The 18,303-nt window shown below is 40.3% G+C and overlaps 1 protein-coding gene across 1 annotated transcript in view; it reads right to left on the reverse strand.

The window, feature by feature from the left end:
* Positions 1–18,303, reverse strand: part of LOC134309793 (rho GTPase-activating protein 21) — a 50,809-nt gene that overhangs the window by 17,947 nt on the left and 14,559 nt on the right. Inside the window, exons 4-10 of the mRNA XM_062991108.1 lie at positions 10,024–10,116; positions 8,296–8,374; positions 6,849–6,903; positions 6,057–6,080; positions 3,412–5,212; positions 550–681; positions 357–459 (exon numbers count right to left, since the gene is read on the reverse strand). Coding sequence (XP_062847178.1) covers positions 357–459; positions 550–681; positions 3,412–5,212; positions 6,057–6,080; positions 6,849–6,903; positions 8,296–8,374; positions 10,024–10,116 — 2,287 coding nt within the window. The remainder of the gene's footprint in view (positions 1–356; positions 460–549; positions 682–3,411; positions 5,213–6,056; positions 6,081–6,848; positions 6,904–8,295; positions 8,375–10,023; positions 10,117–18,303) is intronic.

An 18,303-nucleotide genomic window follows, 5' to 3' on the forward strand; every position in this document is an offset into this window, starting at 1 on the left:
TATCAAATCATGATTGCATAATCATTAACATCACCAGTTGTGTTTGAAATCACATACTGGTTACTAACCCTGAATTGCTCCATCCCAATTTTTTTCTGGAATGTGTCGCAGGTAATGGATGTATATTAACAAATAAAATGAATATTTTGACCAGACAAAACATGATGTATATTGGATTCAAACTTTCTGCAGTGAAAAAAGTCAATGTATGAAATGTCCCAAATTTCGAGTTGTGACATTGTTCAGAGGCAGCCTGTGACCAATGCTTTCACTTGCTTTTACTGGAATTAGCTGCAAATCTATGAAAAAATGTGAGCCTAACTGTCTAATAACAAAGAACCGAGCAGCTCACTTACCTACTGCCTTTTTCCCGGAAGTTGTCCAATCCCTCATCACAGGACTTGGAGCGTTCTGTTTTGGCACCGGAATCAGAATCCAGAATTGTGAATCGCAACGAGTCTGTAGACATACAGACACAAAATAAAGAATGAACATCATCCTATAAACAGAAGTGCACTTACTGCATGTGTGTTTGCATGTGTGTTTTACCTTGGTCATGGGAAAGTTGTCGTTGAAGGACAACCACAGAGGAGGAGGTGACTTTTGGTGGAACTGGAGAAATTATGGAACATGAAGGCAAGTGAGCACTCTCCGGCTCATTACTGGGACTGGACGGTTCATCTAAAAGAAGAAACATCAAATAAGAGCTTACATAAATGACTACTAATCCATCATGACAAGCAAAAAACCTCTTGCAGATGTGCATCCAGAAAGCTCAGAAGAAGATCCAATCAAAAGTTTAAGCACAGTTCTAAATCAATGCACCTGACCAAATGTAACCATGGTGGAGTGTAATCATTACAACCAGCAACAATGTTCCATTCATAATAGCATTTTAATACCACATCAAACCAAAATAAGAGGAAAGCGGATTGTAACTTCATTTGGTGAAGCAGTGGTCTAACAAATAACAGCTCTGCTTTTGGCTGGCTGGGTGCCTACCCTGATATAATTGGCTGTGTCTGGGGGTGGGTGGGATAACTTGATTTCTTACTGCTGCTGCAGTTGGGTGGTCAATGGTGCCTGTATAGAGATGGTGTATAATGGAGAGCAGTGCATGATTCTCCATACATGATACTGATCCCTGTGTGAACACGTCTCCAGCAGGTGAAAAGAAGCAGTTGGCTACTGCACACATGTTGGTGAGGTTTGTGTGTTAGGTAAGGCTTGACCCTTTTTAGTTAGGGTGGGGTCTGCAGCAGTAATATTTGTAAAAGAAAGAATTGTTTACATCTGCCTTACAATCACCTGCACAACATTTATGATCCTAGATTAGGTAGGATTCCTCTTTTCTTATCCTGTACTGGATTCCACAAAGAGCCTTAACATGCTTAAGAAACATGTTAGACTGAAGTCCAGTTCAGAGGCTAATTGTGTATGTAGAACGTCCAACCAGGAGGCAAGACAAAGACTCAAATGCAATTCAGAGGGTGCCATCTAATACAATACTAATACTACTGTTATTCCACTAAATTTCCATCTCCTTTAAATTGTTCACATCTGTTAAACAAGAAAACTAAACACCTTAAAAACATTAATATTAATGAAATATTGCACATTTTCAAACGTTGTATTTTCTTAATCTCTAGCATTATAAAAAAAAATTGTTTCTAAGAGTTGTTTCTAAGTCCTCAGTCACCAGCCAACAGGCATGTGGAAAGGCTCCTGGAAAGGTTTATGTCTGTTCCAAGACTCATTCATATTATATTTACATTTAAAGCATTTAGCCAACACTTATATCCAAGCGACTAAATACAATTTAACTATGATCAAATACAATGTAAGCAATAGAGGATCAAGGGCCTTGCTCAGCGGCCCAACAGTGACAACCTGGCGGTGGTGGGGATGAAACCAGATAACTTTTGGGGCTTAAACAAGCAAATTTCTGATTTCATCGCTGTGCTACCATTGCCCTTTATATGAAGATAATGATTCTTGCTGTGGTTCAGCTGTGATTATGCTAGATCAGTACTGCTGGGATCCAGGGTTTGAATCCTCAGCAGTATTATCTGCCGGTCTGGTGTCTACATACAGATTGGCTATGTGGCAGTAGAAGTAAAATATTTTAACCATTTTAGAAATTAACAGTATGGAATTTTGATATATATGGTTTTAGAAATTGCTTAGAATACCTTTTCTGCTATTTTTAGAATGTCTTTGGATACTGGCATAATGTTCCTGTAGAAACTTTAAGCTAAACAACTGTTCAACAATTCAAATAAACATGGGGAAATTACTTTTTAGAAGGTAATTTACACTTCTGTGATGGCAGCATTAATGCAAAACAGCACATTGACATTTTAGAGCAACATGAGCTTAATTTATTTACATTTTCAGCATTTAGCAGACGCTTTCATCCAAAGTGACTTACATTATACAGTCTAAGCAATTGAGGGTTAAGAGGGCCCAACAGTGGCAACCTGGCAGGGGTGTGGTTTGAACCAGCAACCTTTTGCTTACTAGTCCAGTACCTTAATCGCTAGGCTACAACTGCCTTCTTTTTAGAGATGTACATGCATTTTTCAACAAGACCATGCAAAACAACATGGTGCACACATTACAAAGGCAAGGCTATGAAAGAAGAGGGCACAGGTACTGAAGTGGCCTGCCTGCAGTCCTGACATGTCCCCAATAGAGAATGTGTGGAGAATTTTGAAGCATAAAATGCAATGACAACCCTGTACTGTTTCTCACCTTCAGACATTTTTGTGGAAAGAATGGGACAAAACAACACCTGAAACACATCATCACTTGGAATCCTTCTTGCCAAAACGTGTTTTAAGTGTTGTGAGAAGGAATGGCAACATTACAAAGTGGTAAATACTTTACTGTCTCAACTTTTTTGGAATGTGTTGCAAACAAATGAAGTTGACCAGACAAGACATGAAAAAATATCATGGGGTTATACTGTTTGCAATGGAATACAGGTCAAAGTAAATGTAACAAACAGTTTTTTTAAATGCCCACAACCTTTCTTATTTTATCCAGGCCTGGGACCAGCACTGAGAGTGCACTGACAAATGCATCTCTCAATGGCTAGGTTGTTTTGCAACTCAATCCCCAAACTAGGCATAACCAATCACTAATTTTGAACATATACTGAAAGGCTGCACCACTTACTACAAATATAAAGAACTGTTTAGCTTGTCTAGTTCAAATAAGCACCTCTGTTCCTTCATATATGTGTTTTAGGGAACTACTCTATTTAATACATAAACAGACATGAAAACAAAACCTGGGCTAGCTGAGACTTTGAAGGAACTTATTGCTAAGACATTGGTCGCAACCTCATTGGACCACTGTACATTGACATCAGCACACTGACACTGGTTATTTGTCAGGAATTCTTACCTATAAAGGGGATTGAGTCAAGTGAGTCATGAAGCTTCCTTCTTCCCAAGGTTTTCTGTTCCCCTCCAAGTTTTTTGATGTACCCATCTTGCATGACATCATTGTTTATCCAACAGGTTGACATTTCAGTAATTTTCTTTATTCCCCTTGCTTCCTCGTTCACAGCCTGAATATACGATGGGTGTCTGAAGGGTTGAGGGCATGATTTCTTAAATTTATCTCTTTTCACTACCACCATCACTTCTGGACCCTCAATACCTTCAAGAACTGAACCATTAGTGGACACTGAATTGCCACCCAATTCAGTCGTTTTACCTTTGGAGTGGTCAGGGCAAGAGGCAGTGTGCTCCAGGTGGGTCTTACCTTGGTCCTTGTGATTGAAAACTGGAGAAAATCTTTGGTCTTTCAAGGTGTTTAAGGATGCAAGAGCCTTGGCCACATAGGAATCATCCGGTATGGAAGTCTGTGAAGGAAGTTGCCTAGTAGGAGAAGAGATACCTAAAGTACCCATCCTGGAGCTTAGGACTGAATCTGTACCATTAGATTTAAAGTTGACTCTTGGCAAACTGTAATACCCACTTATGGTTCTATGAGTCTGCACCACCTTGCTTAGTGAGTCTGACTGCCCACAGCCTCTAGCCTCCTCCACGGTGCAAATTCGTGGCCTTCCAAATACCCTTCTGTCCATTAACGACACAGTGCTTTCACCCTGTCTGCCCAGATAGTCGCAAGATAGTGCCCGAGGTTTGTAAATATTCTTTGTGTATGAAGAAAGTGCATCTTGTGATACACTTCGATGCCAACCCCGTGGCCCACGTTCCTTCCCTTCCAGTCTTTCCTGAGAGATGCTTCTTAGTGAGGGAACCCTAGAACCGGCATGACCTTGCTTGTCACATAAGCTTTCCTGTGTTTGCCTGGCTCCATTTACATTCCCTACCAGCTCCAAGCTTGTGTTTGCATTGCTCGCATGGCTTGCTGCACGCAAGCTGTCTAGTCGCTCCTGGATAGTCCTGCTGCCGTAAGTATAGAGCCTTTTGTTGTCAATGTATTCTTTGTAAGTGGTGTAATTTCTCCAGTCAATGTTCTGGTGCATTGGGGAGCAAGGGGTTGAGGCAGCAACTGGAGATGGGATATAAGTGCTTGGTCTACTGCCTGTGAGGTTTGGGTGGGATGGAGTATAAGAGTATTCCAACAGTCTTTTTGCTGAGTAGTGCACGAGTGTTTCTCTGAGGGAAGAGTCAAGATGGGATGCAGTGTGTATAGGTGTGTGTGTAGACAATCCGGCACATTCAGGAGGTCTTTTTGGCATGTAGTGTAACAGTGCTCCCCTTCCAAAAGAAGAGCAGGGTGTGGTTTGAGATCTTGGACGGACTGAAGGATAAATCTTCTGAAAGGTTGTATTAAGTGCTTTGTGTTTGTCCTCCTCAGCCCCGTGTTTAGGGGTAGAGCTACACTGGTTACATTCAGGAGACTCTAAAAGCACAGTCTCTGGCAACTCTACACTTTTACTATGCACACATTCATCACAGGGGATATGCAAGGAACAATGAGCTGGAGAAGAATCAGAGATCTCCACACGGTAGCCCACATCATGGTTGAAACCTGTCCCAGATTCCTCCAACACAACCCTCTGTGATACTACCACCTGACTTCCAGAGGGTGCAGAAGGCTCCTTGGATTGGGTCATCCCTGAAGTGTTGGGCTCTATCTGTGAGTAGCACATGGGAGGAGGTTCTGGAATGTTCTTTACATTTCCACTGAAGGCCTCATTCCCCATGAGGTATGCATCTTTGGAGTAGGCCTGCAAACAAAATGCAAGTCATCAGTTGGTGGCATGGGCATTAAATACGCTAAGCAGCTGTCAACTATGTAGAACTGTGTGGAACTGTGTAATACATATCGCAGCAAGGCAAAAGTGCACTGACCCTTAACATAGTATACGGTTAGAAGAAATGAAGCCAGGTTTCAAGACCCTGAAGCCATCCAGTTTCATTTGTGGTTGAGGAGGTAATTATGGTTGAAAGGGTATTTGTTGTTAAGGTTTTTTATTTTTTTTTTGCATTTTTTCTTAATTTCCCCCCAGTATAGTTGCATCCAATTACCTTACTCTCTACTGATGCTGATCTCCACTCCTGATTGAGGAGAGTGAGACTGACACTATGCAGTAGCCGACTGCATCTTTTCACCTGCATGAGGCAAGTTCATATGTGGATCAGCTTTGCGTACGGAAAGTCACACCCTGATCAACACACAATTCCTTGACTCTGTGCAGGTGCCATCAATCAGCCAGAAGAGGTCGTAATTGCACCAGTTATGTAATTACCAGTAATTACACCTTGCTCTGGCTCCCATCCTGTATGAACAACAAGCCAATCATTGTTCATGTTGCCGACCAGCCCAGCCAGATGTTTCAAATTCAGCGTTCGAAATGTCAGCTCTGGTGTGCTAGTGTGTTTTACCACTGCGCCACCTGAGCGGCGAGGTATTTATGTTTAAATGGATATTTATAGTTGAAGGACATTAGTCTGTGGGTATTCATAATGAAAACATAAGAGAAACAAACAAACAGAGAAAACTGACATGGAATATAGATAAAATGACCTCAAAGTAAAATATATAATGTGAGGTGTTCGAAGCCTGCTTACCAAAGCGGTGATATCTCGGGAGAACTGCACCCAGATCCAGGGGTAGTAAAAGTAGGAACGAGAAAACAGAAGCAGTGAGATAGGGCAGCAGAAAGAGATCAGCAGATACTGGAGCTGTCAGTGAGTATTTACATGCACATTAATAATGATAATTATCGGATAAATCAGTGCTTGTTCAGATATAGGTTCAGATACTACTACCTTTATGTATTTATTTACATGAGACACATATTGAGCATGATTGTGGTGGCCGGTTGGTAAATCAACCCTTTTAATGTAAATGTTACTAAAATAATCCTATTTCTGATAGACTTGTTTACAGTGTAGGGGTTTTTGTAGTTATTATTCACTCACACCAATTTAAAACCGCCAGTCCATCTTCTGCATTTTTTGGAAGGTGAAAGGAAAGGTGGAAGTAAATCACCTGTGTCCACGGAGGACACCCATGCATTCTAAAAAAAGGGACTTGACCCTTAATTACCTGCATTGTTTCAGTCACTATTGTCAGGCACTTTGGATAAAAGTGTCTGCTAACTGGCATAAACATAGCATCCAATATGTTTTACAGACAGAAACCAAAGGGATTTGAACCAGAAATAATGATCAAACCCAGGTACCTGAAACCTTTTTTATTATATTTAGGGGGATCAGCTATTTTGAAGACTGTACATGTAAATACACTGAATGTAGTGCAGAATACGGCAGCCCATATGTACACACCACCACTATGTGTGTGTGTGTGTGTGTGTGTGTGTGTCATGAACAAAAATGCATGACTACAGCAAAACTCACCAACTGTAAAATGTCTTCATCTTTAGGCATTACAGAGAGCTCCAAAAATGAGTCACTGTAAAAAAAAAAAGGAATTAAGTGCTGTTTTCATACTGGAATAGTCAAGAGAAAATGCTTAGTTAAACTAAAGCTTGCAACACTGAACTAAAAGACACTGCATAGAATGGACCTCAGAAATATAATAATGCATGATCTGTGCTGGAGATGTCAAAAAGAAAGTACCCTTTTACACTCTATATAGGAATGTGCTATTACAACCCTTTTGGAAGGGAGCATCGAATATGCTGGGAAATTGGATGGGAAAACCCAAAACTGGTTTGCCCACAGCTATGCCTTCTGGGAAACAGAGATTAAGTGAGGGGTATAACTAAGGGTGAATTCAAGATTGTAACCACTGATCTAGTTACAGCTTCAAGAATTATTGGTCTGGTGACCCAGGGTGCCTAAGCTATAAGAGTGGTTACTGACAGAAAACAGGAAAACGTTAGCTGGGATATTTGGACGAGGAACAACACACAGCAAGGCATGGCAAAAATTGTGTTACCAAATTATATTGCAAGTATAGTAAGTTGTCAATACCACCATACCAATTTTACTTTGAAATGTACACCGATCAGCCGTAACATTAAAACCACCTTCATTTCTACACACATTGTCCATTTTATCAGCTCCACTTACCATATAGAAGCACTTTGTAGTTCTACAATTCTACAATTACTGACTGTAGTCCATCAGTTTCTCTACATACTTTTTAAGCTGGCTTTCACCCTGTTCTTCAATGGTCAGGATTCTCCCAGAACCACTACAAAGTAGGTATTATTTGGGTGGTGGATCATTCCTAGCACTGCAGTGACACTGATGGTGGTGGTGTGTTAGTGTGTGTTGTGCTGGTATGAGTGGATAAGACACAGCAATGCTGATGGAGTTTTAAAACACCTCACTGTCACTGCTGGACTGAGAATAGTCCACCAACCAAAAATATCCAGCCGACAGCGCCCCGTAGGCAGAATCCTGCGACCACTGATGAAAGTCTAGAAGATGACCAACTCAAACAGCAGCAATAGATGAGCGATCGTCTCTGACTTTACATCTACAAGGTGGACCAACTAGGTAGTAGTGTCTAATACAGTGGACACAGTGCTACTGCTCTGTAGTGGTCCTGTGGGCGTCCTGACCATTGAAGAACAGGGTGAAAGCAGGCTAAAAAAACATGGAGAGAAACAGATGGACTACAGTCAGTAATTGTAGAGCTACAAAGTGCTCCGATATGGTAGGGGGAGCTGAAAAAATAGACAGTGTGTGTAGAAACCAGGAGGTGATTTTAATGTTATGGCTGATCAGTGTATATATAAAGAAAATAGAAACATTAGAAAAAAATATAGAGAAAATAGAAAATAGAAGGAAAAACAGAAAAACAGTAAAGGAGTTGGGATAGATCCGCGTTTACCTGTTCTGGATGAGGGCGATTACTTGTGAATAAGTTTTTCCAATGATGCTCTCTCCATTCACTTTCACTAAACGATCACCTGAAGAGAAATGTACAGCAGGATCACAGAGTGCTTTAATTTATCCAGTACTTCAGAAAACAAGACTAAAATGAGTGAAATTGGTTCACATGGTAAATTATGATGAACCAGTTAGGAGTAAGCCAGTACCTATACTGTGTCCTCACACAAAACTCACCCCCCCTCAGACTCTGAGCATATCGTTTTACCAGAAGGTAATTATGTCCTGGAGATAGGTGTATACAGAAGTAACTAATCACTAGTCTCCCACAATCAAACACAGCAGCCATAAGCAGTCATAGTCTGAGATGACTACCCTTAGAATAGAATGAAAACAATAGAACACCTTTATTTGTCATATATACATATACAGATGTACAGTGCAGCGAAATTCTTTCTTCACATATCCCAGCTTGTTTTTGGAAGCTCGGGTCAAAGCACAAGGTCAGCCATTGTATGGCACCCCTGGAGCAGAGAGGGTTAAGGGCCTTGCTCAAGGGCCCAGCAGTGGTTGCATGGCAGAGCTGTGATTCGAACTCTCAACCTTGTAGTTGATAGCCCAATGCTCTGCCCACTCGGCTACAACTGTCTCGACAACACCCTACCTCTGTACGTCCTTATCTCTCACTACTTTCTTACCCCTTAATACACTCCTCATTACATCCGCACCTCTCACTATACCCTAACCCTTCACTACATCCTCACCCACTAGTACACCTTAATGCCTCACTACGTCCTCACCCCCTTTACATCCTCACCCCTTACTATGTTCTCACCCCTCACTACGCCCTAATCCCTTAATACGCCCTAATCCCTTAATACACCCTAATCCCTAACTACATCCTCAGTCCTCACTACACCCTATTTCCTTACTACATACTTACCTATCAACTTACTACACCCCAACCCCTCACTATGCCCTCTCTTAACTTTCAAAAACTCAAAGTCAAAATTGAATGTTATAAAGGCACCTTTGTTTTTTAAGTGAACTGATTGTAAAAGTCCTGCAATCCCTGTAGTTATAAATACTTTAATGTTTAGGATTTTAATGTCATGTTTTACACACTTTGGTTACATTTATGACAGAACAGGTAGTTACTGGTTACACAAGATATCAAACACAGTCATGGACAATTTCGTATCTCCAATTTACATCACTTGCATGTTTTTGGACTGTGGGAGGAAACTTGAGCTCCCACTCAGACACGGGGAGAACATGCAAACTCCACACAAAAAAGTTCCCGGTCCACTTCACCTGGGAATTAAACCCAGGACCTTCTTGCTGTGAGGCGACAGTGCTACTCACAGAACCACCGTGCCACCCCTCTGGAGTTTTAAGCTTGAAGTGTCCATCAATACCCTTCAAAAATTACTACTGCGAAGGACCTCTTTGAAGTAGACACTGTCCTCACTTCAAATCAGTAGGCAGCCTCTCTTTAAGGTAGCTTCTTTAGAGATAAATACCCCAAGCAGTTCTGTCAATTAACAAACATTTGGTGCCCATAATCATCCATTTGTTTAAGACCATGACCAATGATTTGCTGACTGTAGTCACTCCATAAAGCCCAATGTAGGTTAAAAAAAGTGCTATGGTACATACTTGACTTTTGCAATATCAGTGCAGCAAGTGGTCTTTACAGAGACAGTGGCAAAAATGAAAACAACCTTACCTGTGCAAAGTCCCGCCTGGTGGGCAGAGCCTCCTTCCTTCACCTGCTTCACAAAGATGGTGTCCATTGGTTCCAGACGACCCCGTTGTTTCCCTAAAAGGGAAGAAAACATGTTTCTGTATTCATAAAGCCCATATTTTTTGTCACCACCAAAACCCCCCAAAATAGAAAAAGTTCCTGCAAACACGTATTAAGGTGTGCAACTGTATAAGGTTGTCATTGTTGCATTTTTCATTTCCAAATTATCCAATATTACCCTCTTGTTCAGACTAAATCTACAGAGGTTTGATCCAAAATCTGCATGATGAACAACAGGGAAAATATGCAGACTTTGCAAAAGCCAGAAAGCACACACACGCGCACACACACGCCCCTGCACCATGAGCATGCACCACTCCAATCATTGTGAAACTGTGTTTACAGCGTCATTGTTTTCATACTTTATATCAGGGGGTACTGAATAATACGAAGGGCTACTTGTTTGATACAAACTTCCTAAATAACATGAAGTTGCACGGTTCACCTTTAATTATATTATTATTACTATTATTATTATTATATCAATATTCATATGAAAAAACTGTCTGATCATATGTTAATGTTAAGGATTGCTCAGAAAAATTATTAACAACGATTTACCATGGTAGGAAACAGATATATTTCAACATGTAACATTATTTATCTCTATTAATCTAAATCTTTTTCAATATTTGAAAGTCAGAGCTATCACATCTCTGATATTTTTGTAAATATCTTTCTTGACAGTTTTGTATAAATTAGGCACATTTGTATCACACCATTTATTTATTTATTTTTTTCAAATGATCACTTCTGTAGCATTTTTTAGAAAATCATTAACAGTCACATCTTCAAATCATGTCCCGTTTGTACTTCTCACTTCCTTTACAACATTTTAGAACAAATCATGAAATCGGTCCCATGTTAATACAAATGATCAGTTGCGTACGATATAAAAAACCTGCGATGTACATGGAAGTTTTTGTGACACGTACTTAAGTGTCTCTCCACATTCTCTTCACATAGCCCCCTTTCATGCTGTTCTTCAATGGTCAGGACTCTCCCAGGACCTCTACAGAGTAGGTATTATTTGGGTGGTGGATAATTCTCTGCAGTGCAGTGACACTGACATGGTGGTGGTGTGTTAGTGTGTGTTGTGCTTATATGAGTGGATAAGGAACATCAGCGCTGATGGAGTTTTAAAACACCTCACTGTCAGTGCTGGACTGAGAATAGTCCACCAACCAAAAATATCTAGCCAACAGCGCCCTGTAGGCAGCGACCTGTGACCACTGATGAAGGTCTAGAAGATGACCAACTCAAACAGCAGCAATATATTAGCAATCGTCTCTGACTTTACATCTACAAGGTGGACCAACTAGGTAGGAGTGTCCAATAGAGTGGACAGTGAGTGGACACGCTATTTAAAAACTCCAGCAGTGCTGCTGTGTCTGATCCACTGATACCAGCACAACACACACTAACACACCACCACCATGTCAGTGTAACTGCAGGGCTGAGAATCATCCAACACCTAAATAATACCTGCTCTGTGGTGGTCCTGTGGGGGTCCTGACCATTGAAGAACAGGGTGAAAGCAGGCTAAAAAGTATATAGAGAAACAGATGGACTACAGTCAGTAATTCCTTCTATATGGTAAGTGGAGCTGATAAAAAAGACAGTGAGTGTAGAAACAAGAAGGTGATTTTAATGTTATGGCTGATCGGTGTACATGTAATACATAATGTTTATGAACAAGAGCCAAAACTGTTTACAAAAACTGACTATATTACTCAGCACACCATATCCACAGAAAATCCTGGTTTCTAATTGGTTGGCAAGTCACTTTTAACAGGACAGCTCTAAAGCTTAATCACAGATTTGCACATAAATAAGTGTTAACATGTTCTGTTTTCTTTGTAGTTTGCCCCACTTTCACAGAGGACCAAATCACATGTGGAGAGTCATGCCAAGCACCAGACATTACCATTTTGGGGGTTTGAATCTCGGCAGTGGTTTTGGCCAGCCAGGAGTCAACACAGACGTGGTTGGAGGGGGTTTGTTGGTTAGAGTCCTGCATTGGATTCAAATCATTCCCTTGGAAACAAGCCCTGACACTGAAAAATGTAAACCCTGCAACTATTTTAGTCAATTATTAAGATTTCAAAATGTAACATTAAAACATGAATAAAGGTTGGTAAGTCACATGAAAACCATTTGATGGCTTGTGGTGCATGACCTCAGACATCACTATGTTCACTCAATCAAATATATGGGTAAGTAAATCTGATTAACATCAACTTTCACAGAGCGTGGTTTCTCATGTCCAACTTATAACATTAGGTAATGCTGATTTGCAGATAATAAGAATGGATTGGTGAGGAAGGGAATGTGATAGTGCCTATATAGAGTTACAACACTACCATGTTGTTTTCTAAAAGTGTTGAGCAAAATCTTGAAATCCATCTACAGCTTATTTTACACAGATCCTACTGCAATAGACATTTCTCTCACACATGCAGCAATAACACAGTTCTACATCATTTTACAACCAAATACCAGAAAAATAACATCATTATTTTCCAAAGGGTGGATGTTTAGGACTTCCCTTTCCCAGCGAGATGCTTTATTACAGCAGGCATGTTTTCACTCTGAGTTGCCTGAATGGGCAGATTTCCCAGTTTCAGCTGTTTGGATGTAAATATACCAGCAGAGTGCAGGACATAAAACTGTACCACACTGATCATGTGGGTGAGTGGCCAAGAGCCAAAACGATTAGCGACCATGTTTATGTAATCCAGACCTCTGTAATATCACATCTTTAATCATCACACTACAGGGCCAAAAGTATGTGAACAGCTGACTATGAGCTTGATGGAAGGCTTTTCTTAAGATTTTGTGTTAGTGTGTCTGTGGGATGTTGTGCACATTCATTCAAAATAGAATTTGTGAGGTGTGATGTTGGACGATGTTACAGTTCATGTTCACAGTGGTTGAAGGCTCAGTGGTTTAGGGCTCTGTGCAGCCCACTGGAGTTCCTTAACATCAAAACTCACCAAATATCTTTTACTGGTCCTTGTTTTGAGCAGAGACACAGTCATGTTGAAACAGGAAAGGACCTTACCTAAATTGTTGCCACAATGTTCATAAAAAAATTTATTTTTATAACCGTGATCAACCGATCGATCGCACAGTGCAAGCTGGTAGATCATGCCTTATTCAAACAGGTCAATGTGATTGACATGAAATGTGGCCACTGTTTCTTTATTTGTTACAACAGCTACACCTCAGCCCGTCTACAGCTCTGCTAATCTAGAAAGTTTTCATTCATCAGTAGCCAGTTTGCACCATTTTTGCATTTTTCCTTTTGTAACCTACACTGTTTGTGAAGAACAAACCAAGCACAAACAAACCGAAAACGGTTCGATTCAGGCAAGACCACTGCAAAGACAGCTGTTTCATTCATATGTGGAAGAAGCTGATGGAGAATATTCAGATCTCATATTCCATACATACAGTATGTCAGATGGCACTAGGCTACCACTGTCTTGACAACACCCTACCTCTGTATGTCCTTATCTCTCACTATTTTCTTACCTCTCACTACACTTTAACTCTTCATTATGTCTGCACCCCTCACTATACTCTAACCCCTCACTACATCCTTACCCATCAGTATGCATTAACGCCTCACTATGTCCTCACCCCCTTTACATCCTCACCCCTTACTATGTTCTCACCCCTCACTACTTAGTAGAGGTTTTGGGTAATATACATGTGTACAAGCTATTAGTGTTCTGCTTTTCAGACTCTAGGCACTTGACACTTTAAAAAACAAAAAAAACAATGCAATGGTAAATTAATACTTAAATACTTATATACATACTTGTAAGCAGCCTAATAATCTAATAATAATTTGACCAACAGTGTCTTTGAGATTAAAAAATTTTAATAAAAAGGAATCCTAAATTATCCCACTGCAATCACAACCTCCACTATAAGCACTTTACCTCCTCACAGCAGCAGAACAACACACACTTACACACACAGACTGGCGTTGAGTTTAAGAGGCGTTGAGCTTCAAATAATTTTTTGCCATAAGAACGTATGAGAAACCTGTTAATGCGTTCCATGGTCTCGTGGACTTGCATATATTTTAATTTAATGTAAAGTAATGGGGTTGTTTTTGACACTTATACACTGAAATTAACACAAATATAATATAAAAACACAAATAAAAAGCTGATTCTTACAATTTCTCAGCACCCCGAGCTGTAACACAAGTTTAAAAGTGAAACAGTGTGATCCAGCTAAACACAGATACATGTGGACGCTTTCAGAGTGAATCTGATGGTTATTCCACACAAATGCAGTTTCGTCTCATATGCGTATTATGACCTAGTACCGCACCGCTCAAGCCAAGCGCTGAACAAAGCGACTGTTCATTGTTAATTAGATTTTTTTCTAAAAACAAACGGAACACGTTGAGTTTAAGAGACTGGAAATGTTTACTAAAAAGAAATCTGATTTAAAGTTCCTTAAAGTTCCAAATCCTAAAATTTCCCACTGCAATCATGACCTCCACTATAAGCACTTTACCTCCTCACAGCAGCAGAACAACACACACTTACAGTCCTGCTCACCATTATTGGCACCCCTTAATTTTTTGCATAACCTGTACAATATCTTCAGAAATAAATGGAAATGTACGAAATTTATATTATCAGGATTTTTTAATTGGAGGTCCAAAGTAATATAACAAAGAACATTGTTTTTCAGCTTACATGTTGTCATTTCAAAGAAAAAACAGAAAAAAATGGCATGTGCTGTAATAAAGGCACCCCTTCTTAATATTTGGTTGCACACCCTTTGGCAGTGATGACAGCCTCCAAACGTTTCTTGTAGCCATCTGTAAGCTTCTTGCATTTTAAAGCGGGTATTTTCTCCCACTCTTCCTTTGCAGTTTGTTCGAGCTTTTGAATGTTTGCAGGGTTCTTTTCCCAATGGCAGATTTCAGCTCACCCCACAGATTTTCAATGGGTTTGAGATCAGGACTCATTGCTGGCCATTTTAAAACAGTCCATTTTTTCCTTTTCAACCATTCCTGCGTGCTTTTGGATGTGTGCTTTGGGTCTTTGTCTTGCTGGAGGACCCATGATCTTCGACTCAAACCAAGTTTTCTTACACTGGGAAGGACATTTTGCTCTAAAATCTCTTGGTAATTCTCCGATTTCATGATTCCTGTAATACGGTCGAGGCCCCAAGTACCAGACGTACCATACGCTTCATTGTGCCGTCTATAAACAAACTGTCGGTGTGCATTGCCAAAAAGCTCTATTTTTGTTTCATCGGTCCACAGAACATTTTCGCAGAAGGATTGTGGTTTGTCCAGGTACTCTTTGGCAAAGATGAGTCGTTCCTTTTTATGTCTTTTCTTCAGCAATGGTTTCTTCATTGGCCTTCGCCCATAAAGTTCTGCTTGGTTTAGTGTGTGGCGTATAGTACTTGTTGAAACCATGACCCCAGACTGTTCCAGGTTGGCCTTCAGGTCTTTGGATGTTTGACATGGTGTTTTTTCCACCATTCGCACCAACCTTCGAAGACATCTCTCATCAGTTTTCCTCTTCCCTCCACGTCCAGGGAGGTTCTTGACAGTTCCATGCTTGGCAAACTTCTTAATAACATTGCGCACTGTTGAAATAGGGATACCAGGGTCTTTGGAGATGGCCTTATACCCTTTGGAGGTGTTGTGTTTGCTAATAATAGAACTTCTGATGTCCTCAGACAGCTCCTTTGTCTTCACCATTGTGATAACATGTGGCTTTTTAAAACACTGAAGTCATCATTCATTGGGTAATTAATGTCACATGGGCACTGACAATTTATCACAGGTGATTCTCATTTGTGATTTAGCACAGGTGAGTCAAAATGTGTTTCCATACTGATTTACTGTAAAGGGTGCCAATACCAGTGCCACAGCAATCTTTAGTTTTTTTCTATTTTTTTCCATCCCATTGTTTTTAGTTTTAAATGTTGTTTATCATTTGCTCTTTTGTATCAAAAGCAAGTTCTCTATAGAAAAAAGTTGTTACACTTGATTCATTTTTTTCCAGGAGATATTCCACATTATGTGCTTAAACTTCATGGGTGCCAATAATGGTGAGCAGGACTGTACGGTACTTTGTCACTTTATATTTTTCAGACAGTGGTGGATTCCTACACAGAGCTTTAACACACATTGAATATAACACTATGCTCACTGTATTCATCCACCACTTGTCCCGGGACCTCAACCTAGCAGCAGGAGTCACTGACATGGCCAACTGCGCATGCAGAGTGCTTAACAGAGCTGTGACAACTCTAAGACTCAGGTCTAAACAGTAGCATGCTGCATCACCCAGGTACCTCTAATGAGGTGAATATACACATTATGTCAAATAAAAGAAAAATGGCAAGTTACTTTTTATCCTATTACACTGGAATGCATTTGTGTCCTAAGCATGATCACTCATCAGTTTTCCTACAGCAGTTCATCAGGGGTTAGACACCACACTGTACTCTACTGTACTCCAGAAATCATCTATCTTAGATATATATCTGATGCAGGAAGACTGATGAACTGAATGAACTCTGGTCTTTCCTCCCTTTTTTGCTCTCTTTTCTACACAGTGCTGAAGTTAGAACAGCTGGCTGAGTGATGTTAGGTTTGGTTTTCCTGCAAGAAATGCTGTGTTGGATTAGGTTATTCTGCAGGTTTTGGAAGGATGCCCACATTCTTTACTGGCCAGAAAATTACACAACAAATTCATTTACTCTCTGTCTTGCACATTTTTTTTTCTCAAACATATGTTCTGTAGCTCTCCTACTGATTTATTCCATTCCTGTTCCATATACAACAATAGCAAAAGTGACAGACTGAGTAATTTTCTGACATTTCTACACATTTAGGGCTTTAGTAGCAGTCTGTTAGTGTGATTTGGTCGCATTCCGCAGATAAAAAAGACTAACAAAACAACACTGAAATAGTGGACTTACACCAATCAGCCATAACATTAAAACCACCTCCTTGTTTCTACACTCACTGTCCATTTTATCAGCTCCACTTACCATATAGAAGTACTTTGTAGTTCTACAATTACTGACTGTAGTCCATCTGTTTCTCTGCATGCTTTGTAAGCCCCCTAGCATGTTGTTCTTCAATGGTCAGGACTCTCCCAGGACCACCACAGAGCAGGTATTATTTAGGTGGTGGATGATTCTCAGCACTGCAGTGACACTGACATGGTGGTGGTGTGTTAGTGTGTGTTGTGCTGGTATGAGTGGATAAGACACAGCAATGCTGATGGAGTTTTTAAACACCTTACTGTCAGTGCTGGACTGAGAATAGTCCACCAACCAAAAATATATCCAGCCAACAGCGCCCCGTAGGCAGCGTCCTGTGACCACTGATGAAGGTCTAGAAGATGACCAACTCAAACAGCGCAATAGATGAGTGATCGTCTCTGACTTTACATCTACAAGGTGAACCAACTAGGTAGGAGTGTCTAATAGAGTGGACAGTAAGTGGACACGGTATTTAAAAACTCCAGCAGCGCTGCTGTGTCTGATCCACTTATACCAGCACAACACACACTAACACACCACCACCATGTCAGTGTCACTGCAGTGCTGAGAATGATCCACCACCTAAATAATAACTACTCTGTAGTGGTCCTGTGGGGGTCCTGACCATTGAAGAACAGGGTGAAAGCAAGTAAAAAAAGCATGCAGCGAAACAGATGGACTACAGTCAGTAATTGTAGAACTACAAAGTGCTTTTATATGGTAAGTGGAGCTGATAAAATGGACAGTAAGTGTAGAAACAAGGGGGTGGTTTTAAAGTTATGGATGATCAGTGTATAACGCACTGAACATGCCTTAAAGAATGGAATACAGTGGTACCTTGAAACTCAACGTCATTTGGTTTTGAGACTGGCATCGAGTTTAAAATATTTTTTTCCCATAAGGACGTATGGGAAACCTGTTAATGCGTTCCATGGTCCTGTGGCATATATTTTAGGCTAATGTAAAAATATGTGAAATAATGGGGTTGTTTTGGACACTTATACACTGAAATAAACCCAAATATAATATAAAAACACTAAAATAAAAAGCTGATTCTTACAATTTCTTAGAACCCCGAGCTGTAACAAAAGTTTAAAAGTGAAACAGTGAGATCTAGCTAAACACAGATACATGTGGACGCTTTCAGACGTAGGATGA

Source organism: Trichomycterus rosablanca, chromosome 3, assembly GCF_030014385.1.
Source record: "Trichomycterus rosablanca isolate fTriRos1 chromosome 3, fTriRos1.hap1, whole genome shotgun sequence".
Classification (NCBI taxonomy): domain Eukaryota; kingdom Metazoa; phylum Chordata; class Actinopteri; order Siluriformes; family Trichomycteridae; genus Trichomycterus; species Trichomycterus rosablanca.